This window comes from Xiphophorus couchianus, chromosome 12, assembly GCF_001444195.1.
Source record: "Xiphophorus couchianus chromosome 12, X_couchianus-1.0, whole genome shotgun sequence".
NCBI lineage: Eukaryota > Metazoa > Chordata > Actinopteri > Cyprinodontiformes > Poeciliidae > Xiphophorus > Xiphophorus couchianus.
This window is the reverse complement of record NC_040239.1, coordinates 605,417-623,692: the sequence shown is the minus strand read 5'-3', so window position 1 is coordinate 623,692 and position 18,276 is coordinate 605,417. Positions and strand designations below refer to the sequence as shown.

At 39.8% G+C, this 18,276-nt stretch overlaps 1 protein-coding gene across 1 annotated transcript in view; it reads left to right on the top strand.

Moving 5' to 3' along the window:
- Window positions 1-18,276, top strand: part of LOC114155192 (3-hydroxy-3-methylglutaryl-coenzyme A reductase) — a 39,427-nt gene that overhangs the window by 3,265 nt on the left and 17,886 nt on the right. The window contains exons 3-18 of the mRNA XM_028034975.1: window positions 1,867-1,978; window positions 2,080-2,167; window positions 2,240-2,324; window positions 2,405-2,510; window positions 4,535-4,641; window positions 4,734-4,850; window positions 4,936-5,096; window positions 6,131-6,360; window positions 6,439-6,605; window positions 7,079-7,273; window positions 7,345-7,503; window positions 9,466-9,623; window positions 9,746-9,851; window positions 9,965-10,135; window positions 14,363-14,503; window positions 14,589-14,747. Of these exons, the coding sequence (XP_027890776.1) occupies window positions 1,867-1,978; window positions 2,080-2,167; window positions 2,240-2,324; window positions 2,405-2,510; window positions 4,535-4,641; window positions 4,734-4,850; window positions 4,936-5,096; window positions 6,131-6,360; window positions 6,439-6,605; window positions 7,079-7,273; window positions 7,345-7,503; window positions 9,466-9,623; window positions 9,746-9,851; window positions 9,965-10,135; window positions 14,363-14,503; window positions 14,589-14,747 (2,262 nt within the window). The remainder of the gene's footprint in view (window positions 1-1,866; window positions 1,979-2,079; window positions 2,168-2,239; window positions 2,325-2,404; window positions 2,511-4,534; window positions 4,642-4,733; window positions 4,851-4,935; window positions 5,097-6,130; window positions 6,361-6,438; window positions 6,606-7,078; window positions 7,274-7,344; window positions 7,504-9,465; window positions 9,624-9,745; window positions 9,852-9,964; window positions 10,136-14,362; window positions 14,504-14,588; window positions 14,748-18,276) is intronic.

Sequence of the window (18,276 nt, the reverse complement as noted above, 5' to 3'; positions counted from 1 at the left end):
ATGTCTTTTTAGCTTCCCTGTGCCACCTTCTCCCCGGCCCCCAGCTAGTTCCTGTGCAAACTACTCACACCTGCAATCAGTTATCTCATCTAGCTAGGTCCATTGTTCCTTTTGCTACCTCCCAGTATTTAAGCTCCTCTGTCTCAGTCACAACTTGCCAGTCAGTCTTGTCTCTACCCTTGCTACCTTACTGGTATTTTATGTTATTCCCTTGTGTCTTCAGTGTGCTTTGTGTTTGGATTGTCTTGTACCCTGGACTTTGGATTTTTTGTAAGTTGATTTCTTCATTAAATATCTCCAATATCCACTAACACCTTTTCACAGGGCAATAAGGATGATGACGGCGCACATAGAAATTTAATTGCAAGTTTGTGTAAGATAGGGTAATGTCTTTTTGTTTCCCAGTATTGTAGTGGATCCTGTGATCTTGTTCTGTTTGCCTCAGAGATGCATATTTATACCTCAATAATGGCAGTGGGGTTGACGTTTGAATCGGCCTTGTTCTTTTCGACTTCCATGTTCACCTGCTGCCACAGGTCGTCATTGGAGAAAAAATAAAATGCATCTGTGTAACTAATTCATTGTAATTACATGGAGTGATTTGCAAGAACATTAAAATACAAATAAACACAATTAACAATCATGACAAATCTGAACCGGAAGCAGATTATTGAGTTGAAGGTCCAGTTCAATCGCCTGCTTTCTGGAAACACCAGGGTTTTATCACGGAGTGTTAACCGGTTCATCCCCCTCATGCCGGGCATGATGATTCCTCTGCATTGTGGAAGTGCTCCGGTTACAGACTGGATTTGCTCCCAGGCACCTGGGAGCAAATCCAACATTTCATCTACAATATAAATAAAAGTTAATCCATATGAATTAATTCAAATATTCTATAGAAAGGAACTGAAATAATCAGAAAGAAAAATGATCAAAAGTGGAAATGAGAACAGAATAATCATTTACCTTATTCTCTGTGATAAGATGAAAATGATCCTACACAGAGGAAAACTTCCTCTTCCTTGGTTGATCCATGCCAGTATTCAAATGTCACTAATGCATCATAAAATATACCATCAACTACTGGCCATCAGCTGCAAATGCAAGAAATTATTTTTGTTAAATACAATATGGCCGACAGACAAAAAAGCATGAGAACCGACCCGGTCCCTCCTTCTACTGTAGACGACTCTTGCAAGTAAAAAAAATATTGTGACATCAGATAACCCCTAAGGAACAATACTACTGATGTATTTTTCAAATAACAACTTTGTATTTGGACAAAATTACAATTGATCACATAAAAATAAAAAATAATAAAAAAAATATTTTTACAAAAAAAATTTCCTACCTTTTTTATGCCTTAAGAAAAAAATTTAAAAAATGGAAAAAAAATTCTGACACAAAGGATCATAATTCATGCATGAGAGGGTTAATAACCCAGAACAAGAATCAAACATGGATAACCAACATTTAGCTCTATATTGTTCAAATCTAGAACTCAGTCCAGAACAACTTGAACCAACATTTGGTTCAAACATTTGAACCTACTAATGGAATCAAACATGGAGAACTAACATTTAGTTTTCTCAGAGCAAGAATCCAGAGAAACCCCTACCAGCTTATAAATTATTTACTTCTTATTCTTATCAAACACGGTAAACCAATATGTGGTTTTATACTTTTGTCTTTTAATCTTTCTTTTGGTTTGTTTTTTCTTCTAATTCATGTAAAGGACTTTGAACTGCCTTGTTGCTGAAAATGTGCTATATAAATAAACTTACCTTACCGTAAAAGCTGTTGAGAGTTTTGAACAGGTTTTGATAGTGTATTTTTTAATATTTTCTGTGACCTTGTTGCTTACAGGAAATTCTAAGCAGTGACATCATCATCCTGACCATCACTCGTTGTATAGCCATTGTCTACATATATTTTCAGTTCCAGAGCTTAAGACAACTGGGGTCCAAATACATTCTAGGTGAGATATTGTTTCCACACCAGCATATTTGCAGGATACCGGAAGCATGTAAAATGTAACAGTTTTCAACTGTAATTCTTTGTTTATGCATTTTCTTCCAGGAATTGCTGGTCTTTTTACCATTTTCTCCAGCTTCGTGTTCAGCACAGTTGTTATTCACTTTTTTGATAAGGAGCTCACTGGCCTCAAGTAAGATTGCCCTAAATCTATCATTTTATCAGCTTGTTGTGCATTAAGCTCTAACATGTCCTTGTTCTACAGCGAGGCGCTGCCCTTCTTCTTGCTTCTCATTGACCTTTCCAAGGCCTGCACCCTTGCCAAGTTTGCCTTAAGCTCCAATTCTCAGGTAAGACAAGACATTTTCTTTCAGCTTGTTGAAGCATTCTTTACAAAATTGCTATGCTTTTTCCCTCTATGCTTTTTCAGGATGAAGTGAGGGAAAACATTGGAACTGGAATGGCTGTACTCGGACCTACCTTCACTCTAGATGCTCTGGTGGAGTGCTTACTCATTGGAGTAGGAACCATGTCAGGTACTTCCTTCTGCTCTGATGTTGCAAAAAATGTAAAGTGAGTCAATACAACCGGTATCATTGAAAAGAGCAGAAAAGTGGCCTTTAAAGAGAGAAGTGCCTACCCAGATAGCAAAGTATGAGTGAATCAATGTTGAAATATGGTTAAGCAGAAATATTGAATCCACGTTGAGGCCTGATATTGAAAATTTACAGAATATTTATTCATGAATATTTTAATGTTTGTTGACATGTACAATCACACATTTACGTATCAAGCTGCAGCACAGACACAAAACAATGCAGTCATTTTTCAATAAAAGTAATATCAACAAACTTACTGCAAGAGGGCTCAGAGTAGAATTCAATACAGAAGCAGGCTGCAAACAAACCAGCAGCAAAGGTGCTGTGTAGTTGGGACATACCACTGGTGTAAAAAGGGAGAAGTGGACCTGTCCAGTGCTTGTAGTGACTTGTAGATATTTTTATGTTAACACATTGCACACCAACAGGCCACAATCATTTTTACAGCCGAGTAAGAAAATGTACAGAAAGGAATCTCAACCCACTGTCCTCAACATATATTGCTTAATTTAAAGCGTGGTAAACCCCTGCCCAGTAATAAAATTCTCCCACCCAGAAGTCAAAGAGGGGAAGAGGAAGGGAGGGGACAGGTAGGGTGCAACAAACAGCATACATTGATTTAACAGTGTGACTTGAGGACCAACCCTTGTCCTCAAGGTACTCTGACCTGCATATTTTCAACACATTCCATTCAAATGATAGCAATTCAGCAAAACCCTGTTAATCAGCCATCAATTGAAATTATGTGTGCTGAATTAGTGGAATGTTTTAAGCACCAGGGTGTTTTTCAACCCTGGTGTCTTACGGGCCGGGATTGAAACACACTGGAGTTGGTATTCGAGTCACTGAAATTCGATCATGAAACAACATTGATTCAATGACATCTTTTCAACATCAGTTAACTGGCTAGAATTGCATGATTGTTTAATGGTTGATAATTTCAACCATTTTGATCATAATTCAATGTTGAAATAACATCTCTTGCTATTTGGATAATCAGTATCATCATCATCATCATCACCATCAACAACACAGATTACAATCAAGGATTTAATTTTAAGTTTTGATCAGTTTTTTATTTGCTGTCCACTTTTAAAATGTAAACTCTAGACGGGCTAGTAAATAAACAAAAATAGCTGTAAAGTGGCACATACTTTTGTGGAAGTTTATAAACAGTTCAGATGTTCACCACCGAGGTATGAATAATTTCAGGAGCTAAATGATGTCAGATTAGGACATCAGAGTCCAACAAATCATCCAGTTTTAGCTATTTTAGTGTCAAAGATGAGATTAGGGTTTGGTACCCCCTCCACACCCAACACATAACACAATTCAGCTATTTGTGATTATGGATTACTAAAAAAACCCAGGTTGAACTACATATAAATACTGTAGTTGTACATTAGCAACAGCTGATAGCTGTATTAGGAAACTTTAAGCTTTATTTCAGCTTGGCCACACTTCAACTGTCACAAATTAAAAGTCCAACATTCTTTCAATGCTAGAATAGATTACAAGTCTCTATACTGGGGCCTCTGTTTTAGGCTACATATTTATTTGCTGCTGCAAGTCATCCAGGACTCTCTTGAAAACGAGACTTTTAATGTCAATCCAATTTTATCCTGCTTATAGGTTAAATGAAAAAACATTGATAAGAGCAGTAACAGCTTTATGTGGACAAATGAAACAGGAAGTGAAAAGTCCTGCTTCATTTGAAAAGAAAAAAGCACCTTTTTTATTATATCTTGCAAATTTTATTAGAATACTCTAGATACTACCTTGATCTTGTTGTAATATTTTCTAAAGCTTTAACTCAGCTACACATATAATATATGTTGTTATTGACAAAAAAAAAGTAATGAAAAAGTATCCTTTAAATACTTTGTGGATGTTTGTTTTTGTACTGTGGTTCCTTCTTATGTGAATTACAACTGCTGAAATGTTTCTCTTTTGTCTTTAAGGTGTGAAACAGTTGGAAATCATGTGTGGCTTTGGATGCATGTCTGTTTTAGCCAACTATTTTGTGTTTATGACTTTCTTCCCTGCCTGCGTCTCACTGGTCCTTGAGGTAAAGCCCCCTTTTTGAGCTCCCATAGATAGCTGTACTAATGAAACTGTTTTTCATCATGTTGATTTTTTAAATATATATATTTGCTCCAGTTGTCACGTGAGAGTCAGGAAGGTCACCCGATCTGGCAGCTAAGTGACTTCTCCAGAGTGATAGAGGAGGAGGACAACAAACCCAATCCTGTAACCCAGAGAGTCAAAATGATCATGGTAATGTTTTGCATGCAAAGAAAATCCTCTCTATGTATTTATTTTGTAAGGGTGTGTGCATCATTGCTGGTTCCTCTATGTGCAGTCTCTTGGACTGGTGATGGTTCATGCCCACAGCCGATGGATTTCCAAACCATTGTCCTCAAATACAACAGGGAGTAATGCACAACTTGGCATGGAGCTGGATCAGTTATCTCCTAGAAAAATTGAGCCAGAAATGCCACTGTGGCACTTCTACCTCAGCAGGTAGGGCTCATCTAAGCACTTTTCTTTAAATAATTGTTTTTGTGTTTGGCAGTGTGTGCAGAAAGCATGACATACATTTGCTTTCACTCTCACCCATTACCAGGGTCTCTTTTGTCCAAGGACTTGCACAACTTGCAGTGTGAATAAGTCCTTGTTCGCGCTGGTCAAGTGTCCAGGCCAGACTTTTTGGAATAAAAGTTAACACTCAGAACTGACCCGTAAATTATTTTTTGGAGTTAGATTTGAGCCACTTCCATACATAGTCCTGAATCCGACTTGTTTCCAGTCTTTTTGGATGTAATTCCATTTGGAATAATCAAAGCAGCTTTGATGTGACTTTGTCACCACTTTCCATTGATATTTCTCATAACTGTGCACTGGTGGGAGGTGTTAGTATTCAGCAAGATGAACAATACAATCCAAAACATTTTAGGCCGACCTGTAAAGACGCTGCTGCAGTAAACAATACAACTAAAGATAAACACATGGATGAGTTTTTCTAATGCTGAGACATTAGTCCTCTATTCCTGGAAATGTTCTTCAGGTGATAGAAATGGTTGTACCACTGTATATCTGTTTGTATCCATTTTTGCATGTCTGAGGTGCTAATGTAAATGCTGAGTTAGAAGGGTGTGGCCAGCAGCAGCTCTCTGGCATAATTGTGTCATAGCCCAGCGCATTCTTTAAAGAGCTCAAAACAGACAGAACTGATTGGGTGAAATTTCAATATTGAAGAATGATTTTGTCTATTAAATGTAATGAACATGTTTTGTATAACCCACAGACATATCCTAGCTTGTTCAAGGAGTCATAATAGTGAACCTTTAAATATATTGAATGTTTTGAGTTATTGTTGTAGAATATCTCCAATTCACCAAATAATTAAGTTTGTTAAATAAATATAATATTTTGACTATCGCTCAGTCTGTATCTTGAGAATTGCGTTATGAGCAAAGCAAAAAAAAAATGAACAGCCAGAAGAATACCAGCCTGCAGTCAGTCTGAATCTGACTGCCTGTTTGTCTTGTTTACAGAATGATAACCATGGACATAGAGCAAGTGATCTGTCTGGCCTTAGCTCTGCTGCTGGCTGTCAAGTACATCTTCTTTGAGCAAGTGGAGATGGAGTCTACACTGTCTCTTAGGAACCCCATCACCATGGCTGCGCCCAGCCCAAACCAGCAATACAACAAGACCTGCTGCATGAGGGAGCCTTCTGCACCCAGATTTGCAGCACCTGCAGCCCCCTGCAGGGAGGAGAGAGGTGTGTCTGCCCTCACTGACGATCATGGAACAGATAAGCTTGTGTAGCACTGTGCGTTATTCCAACTTGTCTCCCTAGATGAAGTTATTCGGCCATTTCCTGCCCCCACCGCTGACTGTCAGTCAAAGAGCTTGTTTGTCATTGGGGAAGATGATGGGGAGATGAAGTATGACAACACTGAGCCCAGTCTGCTGCAGAATCCCAGAGGACTTGATGAATGTGTGTCTATCTTTAACAACCCTGAGGTAAAACATAGAGAAGAAATCCTATAATGCCCCTATAACAATTCACAAGTCATATGATTAAATTTTTTAGAATTTAAATTTGACTATTTTTTTTGTTTTGTTTTTGTACACATCAGGTTAGAATGAAGACCTTTGAGAATCTGGTGAAAACCACATTATTAGGATCACGTCTGCATATTTAAAAGAGGGTGTACTTGCTTTCTTATGATTCTTACCATTACATTTATATGTATAGCCTCCCCTGCATTTTAGCATCATAGACACAATCAGATCTATCTAATCGATGAGGGTATAACCAGTAAATACATAGTTAATTGGTCAGAATCAAATATGAAATAAGTGTTATGAAATAGGCCTGAGCTTTTTACAGTTTAAATAGTTGGAGTGGCCTCTGGGTGGAGCAACAGCTGTTCAGACTCCAATAATAACTATCAGCTCCTAAAACTTTGAACAGTCTGATTGTGTTTCTACAGCAAGGGCCATATCATTTAAGTGATGCCGAGGTGATGCTGCTGGTGACCTCCAAACACATCGCAGCATACAAACTGGAGACTTTGATGGAGAAACCAGAGAGAGGAGTGGCGATACGAAGACAGATGATCTCTGCCAAGCTTTCTTGTCCTTCTGCACTCTCCTCGCTTCCATACATGAACTACGACTACTCCAAGGTGACATTGAAAGCTATACAAGAAACCCTACATCCACATGAGCCTGTCTTTAACAAGGATGTATTTTCTAGGTTATGGGTACCTGCTGTGAGAATGTGATTGGTTACATCCCAGTACCGGTTGGAGTTGCAGGACCACTACATCTGGATGGAAAACAGTTCCAGGTTCCCATGGCAACTACAGAAGGTTGCTTAGTTGCAAGCACTAACCGAGGCTGTCGTGCAATTGCTGTAAGTGTCTGAGTTGTTGTTACTGGCTGTTACAGGCACTAGCCTGACTCAGTGTTGGCAGGACATTTGACTGCGGAGAAGTATCAAGTGAACGAACATGAAATTCCGCCACCCAGGCAACATCCCTCCTCTGAGCGGCTTTATTTCCTTCCCATGTTATACAAACAGCCTCACGTGACAGCTCCTTTTTGCAGGATCTCATATACTTCTCCATATCCAGTGGGATGCGGGATAATGTATCAGCATCAACATTGGCTTTTCCCGATCGATATTTTACATCGAACTGAAAATCAGACAGTTCTCCCACCCACCGGTGTCCAGCAGCATTTAGCTTTGCTGTACTCATGACATATGTGCAGGGGCGCAACTACATATTTTTGAGGTGGATGTGAACATCTCACCCCCCCACACACACACACAGGCTTCTGTTAGCCTGTGTCTGCAGGTCTGAGGCTTTTTGTTAGCATGTTTTCTATCATTCTTATAGCTTGATAGGAAACCTTATCCAAACTGGCAACCCACATTAATAAAATGGTGAAATAATATTGACCACAAAACACTGTATTTATAAAAGATATCAACATTTTTCCTACACAATCCTAACAAACGTTTTTAATGTTCTCTTCACAATATTTATTTACTATTAATCTATTTGTATGATTTGTTCTTTAAATTGCCATCTGTATTATTTTCAGTCTCAGGAAATGATTGAGGGATGAAGAGACTGATGTCTGGTTCTTTAGGTTCTGACGGGTCTGCGGTTCCTCTCCATTCTGTCTGATATCAAACCCCCAGGAAAAACGAACTGGCATATGCAGAACTGTGTGATTGTTTGGATGATAAGACTCTAACGCTAATCCTCTACGAAGTGCCAGATGATGGCAAGAAAAGCCTAGGAATATTGAAACGCCATTTTGAATCACAAGAAAAGCCAGAAATTGTCGGGCTATACACAGAGCTAACCAATGTGCTAATGGCTGAAGGGGAAGCTTTAGCAGACTATCTAGCCCTAGTTGAAAAGATAGTGGCTGCGTTAAAAGAGATCCTTAGTGATGCACTTCTGACAGCGATGGATTTTCAAAAGTCATACGGATGATTACAACCCATTTTCTGTGCATGTCACTCAGTCAAAAGAAACGCTAACTTTCAACGAGTTCAAGGCGCAGCTGAGAAGCTTTGAATGCACACTGTGCCCTGAACAGACAAAGTAAAGACTGCAAATTACAAAGCGTCCAAACATAAGTTTAAAGAGAAGAATATTATTCAACAGAGAATGCTTTATTTGTGAGAAAAGGGTAGGGTTAGGGTAACCGAGTAACTTTATTCAAAACAAATTCAAGGAAATGTAAAAGTTCAGCTTTTGTAAACAACTTAAAGAAAAAATTAGGCAAATTGTAAAAATTAGGCAATTTTTCATCAATAAATGTAAATGTAACTTATTACTTTACACCCCGTATGGCAGATCCAAAATATATATTTTTTTCCACATTGTGAATTGCTTCTACTTTTTGCGTTATTCATACAGGTAGCATACAATACAGTAAAATATTTATGATTTTATTTGTTTTGGTTCACAAAATGTGTGAGGATTTGTTGTTTTTTTTGTATGTGTTTATTTAGGTTCCTGTGTTCAGTTGAGTCTCCATGTTGTCCCACCTACCCCTTGATTGTCTCCAGCTGTCTTGTTTCCCCTTAATTAATCCCTTGTGTATTTAACCCAACCTGTGTCTGTGTTTCCCTGTTGGATCCTTGTCATTCCTCTATCCTGTCTGAAGTCATGTTTATTGCCAGTTGTCTCACTTGCTACCAGAGTGAGAATCTTTGCCGTTGCTCGCCTGTGCTGCCTGGAAAATTGTACCAGTTGCTACAATTTCACCTTTGTTTTTAGTTTTGTTTTTTAAACATTTAGACATTTATAATTCCAAGTATATCTATTTAATCCTTTTTGTCTCCTTGCTTTAGCTGTCTGGAGGAGCCAGCAGCTGCATCCTGTCTGATGGCATGACTCGTGGTCCTGTGGTCAGACTCCCATCTGCCTGCAAGGCTGCTGAGGTCAAGGCCTGGCTGGAGAGTCCAGATGGCTTTCAGGACATCACAGAGGCTTTTGACAACAGCAGCAGGTAAACCGCTTGGTGTAGCTGTACAGACTCGCTACATAAACTGTGCTTAAGGACCAATACCAGTAATCACTTCTTCTCGTCTTCTACAAATAATTTATGATTTTTGCATTTATTATTGGCAGATTTGCTAGGCTACAAAAATTGCTGGTTGGTCTGGCTGGGAGAAATCTTTACATACGCTTCCAGTGCAGGACAGGAGATGCTATGGGAATGAATATGATCTCTAAGGTAACCATGAGAAAATAGTCTTCAACATATCAACTGAATTCATCACTTTATATAAATGCAATGTTTGACATGATAAGCAACCTATGTTTTATAGAAAACTTGATTGTCTGCAGGGCACAGAAAAGGCTCTGAGCAGGCTGCAGCAGCACTTCCCTGAGCTGCAGGTAGTGGCAGTCAGTGGGAACTACTGTACAGACAAGAAACCTGCTGCTATCAACTGGATCGAAGGCAGGGGCAAGTCTGCCGTCTGTGAAGCTACCATCTCTGCAAAGGTGGTCCAAGAGGTAAGAGGAGTCAGGCCTACAAGTGCTGCTAACTCTTTATACCAAACGGCTATGAAGGTTCTACTTTGCTTTCACATTTTATTATGCTTTCTTCTCATCACGTGCATACAGTTCAGTAAATTATTTCCATAGTTTTCGTAGCCCCTCTAATATAAATCTTGTTTTTAAAGCTGCCAACAAAAAATAAAATAAGTCCTCCCCATCTCTCTCCATTCCCTCTCCATTCCTTCCCTCACTTCAAGGTCATGTTGAGGGGCGCCCTTAAATAAAAATATCCAATGACCTTCATGATCTTAAAATCTTCAAAGTAATTATATAAAAAAATACAGCTTTGTCCAAAGTCTATTTAAACTTGTTTCAAATCAATCTTTACTTCAGTTCAGTAAATTCCTATCATTTGTTCAGATTATTTATATAGAGTCGAATTCAGTCCAGCTAAATAGGTAAAATTTGATATGTGTAGGACCAGTTGTGTGGCAACTGCAACCCCAGTAGATCCGCCCCTGTGTAGGACCTTTCACTGATAAAATCACAGCGTGTGCCACTGAGGGTGGCAGCAGGTTGGAGTAGTTCTGTGTTTTCATTGAGATTTTTTTTTTTACTATTTAAATTTGATTTTCAAACATTAATTACTGCTTTTTTGGATGAAAAAAGCTTTTTTGGACAGCTGTTGATTCATGTTTTGCATGCTGTGTTTTGACTGATTTTGGCAATATCTTTCGTATTTTTGCCATTTTGTTATGATGCGCAACTATAGCAACAAACCCTACCCCAACTAACCCTAACCCTATACAGCAGGGAACAGCTGAACAACATTTAAAAGCTGAAATAATACCACAGCTGAAGCGAGAAATCCCAGAGAAGTTGAAATGGAGGTATTGTGGATGCAGAGCAGCAGAAAGGAGAGAGAGGAGGAAGATCAAACCATCTGTACCATCCATCGTAATGGGCAACGTGAGATCGTTGGCTAACAAGATGGAAGAACTTCAAGCCCTGACAAGAACTCAGCCAGAGTACAAGGAATGCAGATTAATGTGCTTTACGGAGACATGGCTGCGGGATTGTATCCCCGACTCCAATGTCTCTCTGCCAAGCTTCCTGACTATTCGAGCAGACAGATTTAAGAGCAGCAGACCAGATTTAAAAGGGAGGTGGTTTAGTGGTGTTTGTGAACAACAGATGGTGTTATCCAGAACATGTTATTGTGAAGTGTCATCTCTGTAGCCTAGACATTGAACTCTTAGAAGTAAGTTTCTGACCATATTATTTACTAAGAGAGTTCACCAGTGTTATTTTGACAGTTGTTTAAATTCCACCCTGAACTGTTGCCGATAATGCATCTGCAATACTTGGTGATTTTTTATCATGCCTCGCTCTCTTCTATGCTGCCAATGTTTCACCATTTTGTCAGCTGTTCCACCCAGAAAAACAAGATTTTGGATTTGCTTTACACTGATGTCAAGGATGCATATGTCTCCAAACCAAAACCTCCTCTGGGGAAATCGAACCATAATCGTGTTTTTCTCTGCTCTGAATACAAACCCCTAGTGAAGAGGCTGCCTGTTAGGAAGATGACTGTTGGGAAATGGTCACAGGAAACAGAAGAGGCCCTCCAGGCTAGTTTGAAGCAACTGATTGGACTACTCTCTGCCAGCCACATGGAGATGACAGCAGTGCCATGACTGAGTGTGTGACTGACTATATTAACTTCTGCGTGGACGGCACCATCCCTACCAGAACAGTGAGATGCTTCCCGAGTAACAAACCCTGGATCACCAGTGACCTAAAGGAACTTTAAAACAAGTTTAAAAAAGAGCCTTTAGGGAACAAGACAAGGAGTTATTGAAGAGTATACAGAAACAGTTCAAAGTCAGGATTAGAGACAACAAGGAGAAGTACAGGAAGAGGCTGGAGAATAAACTGCAGAAGAACAATATCAGAGATGTGTGGACAGGGATGAAGAAGATTACAGGCTTCAATCAAAAGGAGGATCAAACAGATGGAAGTAGGGACAGAGCAAATGAGCTCTGTTCAACAGGTTCAGCTCAAGAACAAACTCCTCATTCTCTTCTCCTGACCCCAGACAAACAGACATCCCACCCTGTGTAGGATTCTGCAGCATCTCTTCAACCTGTTGGGTAGACATCCTGCCTGGTTCCGGTACCAAAGAAAACTCACCCGTCAGTCTGTAGGCCTGTTGCCCTAACATCCCACAGCATGAAGGTCCTGGAGAGGTTCCTGTTGGCCCATCTGAGTAAGAATACAAGTTCATATCAAGACCCCCTGCAGTTTGCTTATCGCCATATAGTTGGAGTTGATGATGCCATCATACACCTGCTTCAACAAACCCACTGTCATCTGGACAAAGCAGGCAGCACTGTTGGCAGTTCCTCCGGGGGAACCCCAGATGCAGTGTTGTATAAAGTACTGAAATCTCAGAGTCAAGTAAAAGTATAAGTACCTCTCCAAAATATGACTTTGGTAAAAGTCCAAGTCACTGACTGAAATGTTACTTGAGTTAAAGTCTTAAAATATCTGAAACTTCTTGTACTTAAGTATGGAAATTACTGTAAAAATGGATGTACTCAAGTAATGTAATGAAAAGTACAAGTAAAAAGTAAAATAAAGCAAATGCAGTTTGAATGACATTTTTTATATTTTGGTAAACTTGTCAAATACACTTAAAATAATGTACCCAACCAAGTGCAGGCAAAATTAAACCTGCTAATAGATATACCTGCAGGCATCATTTAGTTAAGAAAATTAGGTGCTTTACCTATAGCACAAGGTTAACTTAACCTGCTTTACAACTGAACCAGCTTCTTAGTAAACCCTCCAGGACAGAAAATACAAAGTTTTTGTAAGCCTCAAGTTTTCCCTTCAAGTAAGGTCAGTGCTGAAAATGAGAAAAATAAATAGTACAGAAAATGCGGCCAACATGAAGAAAAAGAGCTGTTACGATTACTCTACTTCACAAATCAGTGAATCAGTCAATGCTACAGTCAGTAGGTGGTGCACACAACTGGTCATTATGCAAAAGAAAAAAATAATTGGGAGGGAAATGCAGCTTATTGGCATCTGTAAACCTGGTTTTGAACTTGCATGCCTTTTCTATATTCGTTAAATTTAGTCTAAATTGCTATCGCTATGGCTTCTGTCCCCCCTTGAACAGAGGAGTCTAGGTAGCCTGCTACAGTCAACATTAGGCCTCAGCTAAATCCACCACGTGTGGAACTGAAACAATGCCAAACAAAGTTCATTTATGGTCAACGTTTCACAATACAGTAGTGCCTAGTGACCAAGCTATAGTTACTGAAACAGGAGGATTATAACCATTTCATAAGAAGTTACCTCGATGTGTTTCTTCACGTTGGACGGGGAGTTTTTGTAAGATAGAATTTCAACATCTTTGGGCAGGAATAACATAAACTGCATGCGGTACGACCAATCTTTAACACCCACGAAAGAGTGTATTGTGTTTAAATAAGGCCAGGGGCTCTCATCACCAGCTGGTGGTTCCCCTGGAGCCGTGTCCGACGTAGTTGCAGTCGTTGTGGTCTCCGTCTCCTCCTCCATGTGACTGCTGCTGATTGCGAGACTTGCTTTGTGTTTAATAGGAGAAGCGAAACAGGTATACACCTGTTTCGCTTCTCCTATTAAACACAAAGCAAGTCTCGCATTGGAGGTGATGAACAAGCCCAGGCAAGTAGGCTACCGACTTTGTTCGGTAGCCTACTTGCTAATCAGTAGGTGGGATCAAAACACTTGCGTTTCTCTCTCTCGCTTTTTTGTAACGAGTAACTAAACCACACATTGAAAATGTATCGGAGTAAAAGTACGCAATTAAGTTCGGAAATATAGTGAAGTAAAAGTGAAAGTCATCAAAAATTTTCATACTCAAGGAAAGTATGAAGTACTCCAAAATATACTTAAGTAAAGTAGTGAAGTATTTTTACTTCATTACTATACAACACTGCCCAGATGTATAATACAATATACTCAAATTTAGTTGACCATGTTATAATAAAACGTATCTAAGAAAGCTCAGCAGATTGCCTTTAATTATAAATTCTTGGATGAATTCCTCATCCAGAGGAAGCATATGGTGCCAGCAGGGAGAAATATCTCACTATTAACAGTGCTCAGTATGAATGGTGATCTCCAGGACACAGAAACACCTATGAAGGTTGTCTCACAATTAATTTCCCTGTTTTTCCCATTCCTCAGGTTTTGAAGACTACAACTGAGGCACTGGTAGAAGTTAACATCAGTAAGAACCTGGTTGGCTCAGCCATGGCAGGTAGCATTGGTGGATTTAATGCACATGCTGCCAACTTGGTGGCTGCCATCTACATAGCCTGTGGGCAGGTAAGGAGATTCTTTTTAATCATGTTTATTCCTTTATTTTATTACACTTAAGCATTAAACATGTCTCTCCATGTGTGTTTGCCAGGATCCGGCCCAGTCAGTGAGCAGCAGTAACTGCATTACCCTCATGGAGCCATCAGGACCAACAGGGAAGGACCTGTACATCAGCTGCACTATGCCCTCTATAGAGGTGGGCACTGTGGGAGGAGGCACCAACCTGCCCCCTCAACAAGCCTGCCTCAAGGTATACACACACACGCCCACACACACGCCTGCAAACCTGTTTCACTAACTCATAGTAAAGCTGAGTTGGCAAACATGCATGAATATTATCGTTTCCTCTGTACAGTTTAACCAGGTACAGCTGGTTTTGTTAGGCCTGACGGTTGCACTGAACTGGATCAGTTTATTAAAATATGGTACAGTAATTACAGATTACTGTATTTACAGCTCTACAGCTGTCAGGTGAGCTGGTTAAACACCAGCCTAATTTTAGCAGGATTCCTGTAGCTCCATAAACACACTGTTCATCTGGGTTACCTTTATAGTTTCACAGGTTCAAGTGAGGAATTGTTTCTTATCATATGGGGGAGTTTTTAATATATATATATATATATATTATGTTTATTAGGTATTTTGAAATTTATACAGAAAGGGGGGGGAAGAACAATAGCAGGACAAAACTTATTACACCGATACAGAAAGCAAAAAACAGGATGCATGTACATAAGTTACAGCAATTACTTGAGAAAAGTAACCATTTATATACAAACTTAAAGATATACATCATTCGGGTTCACATTACTGGTCTTTTAATTTTGAAATATTCAAGCACATGTTCCCATCTTTTTTAAAAAACATAGAATTTTCCATTCAGACAGTATCTCAATCTTTCTAATACAATAATTTCAGAAGTTACGTTTTTCCATAGCTGGATCGTAGGGGCATCACAACCAACCCATTTAAGCATTATTGACTTTCTCATCAATAGGAATTGTACACTCTCTTTGTGGGAATCCAGGTGACTGGGTATGAGCCCAAGGAGACACAGCACTGGGTTAGGGAGAAGTGTTTGTCCTATAGCAGAGCTCATTTCTCGACATACTCCTCTCCAGAATGCCTCTATTTTTAGACTCCCATAAGCAGTGAATTTTAGTCCCTGTGGTTACTTTACATTTGGGACAGTTTGGAGAACTTCCTGGTGTGTACTTGCTACATGTATATATGGAGATATGTATACATTGTGTAAAATATTACATTGCATTTCTTTATATTGGTTACATACTGAGATTCTGGAAGGCAGAGTTAAAATGTCTTCCCATTCTTCTGAATCAATTGTGCTTTTCAGAGTTATGTTCCAGGTTGATCTTAAATTCTCCATAATTTTCCTTAGGGCTTGTAATTCAGTGTAGAATCTTGACACAAATCTCCCATCCATCCATCCATCCATTTTCTGTTCACCCTTGTCCCTAATGGGGTCGGGAGGGTTGCTGGTGCCCATCTCCAGCTACGTTCCGGGCGAGAGGCGGGGTACACCCTGGACAGGTCGCCAGTCTGTCGCAGACAAATCTCCCATATTTATGATAATCAAGAATAGTTTTTCAGGTAAATAATAATCCCCTGGGAACATTATGTTTTTGTCTTAACATAATTCCTTAGTTGAAGATATTTATAAAAATCCCTGGAGACAATGTCATATTGTGTTAAGTCCTCAAATGTATTGAATTTTCCATTATTACCTAGATCATGTATTGTAGTAATGTCAGCATCTTGCCAAAACCTAAGATCAGGACCAGCACCGTCAGATCAGGGTTGACTACCAATGTTGTCAAAGATGAAAATTTTTTATTGTCATAACATTTTCCTCAGAATGCCCCATGCCTTAATAGTATTATTAATTAGAAAGTTATCTCTCACAATGAGTGGGAGTTCTCGGTTTTGTTTAACATATTTATAGGGTGACAAGGTTTACAAACACTTTCCTCGATCTCAAGCCATAGATTAGTATGTTTTTGGGTAGCCCACAGTGAAATAATTCTTGCATGTAAAGACAGTACATAGTTCTCAACCTTGGGCAGACCCCATCCACTCGAGGTTCTAAGAAGTTGTAAGACTTCAGTTTTAATTTTAGGTTTCCTGCCTGCCCAAATAAATCCTGATATTGCTTTATTGATTCCATCTAAATCTTCAGCGTCAATAAACAAAACCAACATAGACACTGGATAAATTAACTTAGGGAAAATTATCATCTTAATAAGGTAAACTCTCCCCAGAAAGGATATGGGGAGCTTCTTCCATTTCACCAACTTATCCTTAATATGAATAATCATAGGATTGATGTTTTCTGGGTAGAGCTGGCTAATTCTAGGTGTAATGCGTATTCCTAGATATTTTAATCCTGTAGGATCCCATCGAAATGGCTTGATGAATGCTGGTTCTCCCTTGTCACAGGCATTTAAAGGCATTATTTCTGATTTTACGTAATTTACCTTATATCCAGATATCTTACCAAATTTGTTGACATGGTCAATTAGACCCGGGATAGGTTTCACAGGGTCTGTCAAAGTTAAAAGTATATCAGCGTATAATAATATTTTATACAATTTTGTTCCTATTAATATACCTTTAATATCATTGCTTTGTCTAATTGCAATTGCAAGTGGCTTTATAGCCAAGGAGAAAAGTAGCAGAGAAACAGGGCTTCCTGCGCCATCCCCCTTCCCAATCCAAAGGGTGCAGACAAGAGGCCATTTGTCAAGACGGATGCTGTGGGCTTTTTATAAAGAAGTTTTACCCAGTTTATAACATTTTCTCCAAGTCCAAATCTTAGTACTTCAAACACAGGGGCACAACTACATACTTTCTGAGGCGTATGCAAACATGTCATCGGAGCTGTATTAGCAAAACTTCATTTATAAAAGATATCAACGTTTTTCCTACACAATCCTAACAAATGTTTTTAATGTTTTCTACACAAAATGTATTTATTTATTATTAATCTATTTGGAGGAGTTCAAGTATCTCGGGATCTTGTTCACGAATGAGGGAAGAAGGGAGCGGGAGATCGACAGGCGGATTGGTGCAGCGTCTGCCGTCAAGCAGGCGCTGTACCGGTCCGTCGTGGTGAAGAGAGAGCTGAGCCAAAAAGCGAAGCTCTCGATTTACCAGTCGATCTACATTCCCACCCTTATCTATGGTTACGAGCTTTGGGTCATGACCGAAAGAACGAGATCGCGGATACAAGCGGCCGAAATGGGTTTCCTCCGTAGGGTGTCTGGGCTCTACCTTAGAGATAGGGTGAGAAGCTCAGTCATCCGGGAGGGACTCAGAGTAGAGCCGCTGCTCCTTCACATTGAGAGGAGCCAGTTGAGGTGGCTCGGGCATCTGGTCAGGATGCCTCCTGGACGCCTCCCTGGTGAGGTGTTCCGGGCACGTCCCACCAGGAGGAGGCCCCGGGGAAGACCCAGGACACGCTGGAGGGACTATGTCTCTCGGCTGGCCGGGGAATGCCTTGGGATTCCCCCGGAAGAGCTAGAAGAAGTGGCCAAGGAGAGGGAAGTCTGGGCCTCCCTTCTGAAGCTGCTACCCCTGCGACCCGACCCCGGATAAAGCGGAAGAAAATGGATGGATGGATAGATGGATGGATGGATAATCTATTTGTATGATTTGTTCTTTAAATTGCCATTTATATTATTTTTCGGTCTCAGGAAATGATTGAGGGATGAAGAGACTGATGTCTGGTTCTTTAGGTTCTGGTGGGTCTGCGGTTCCTC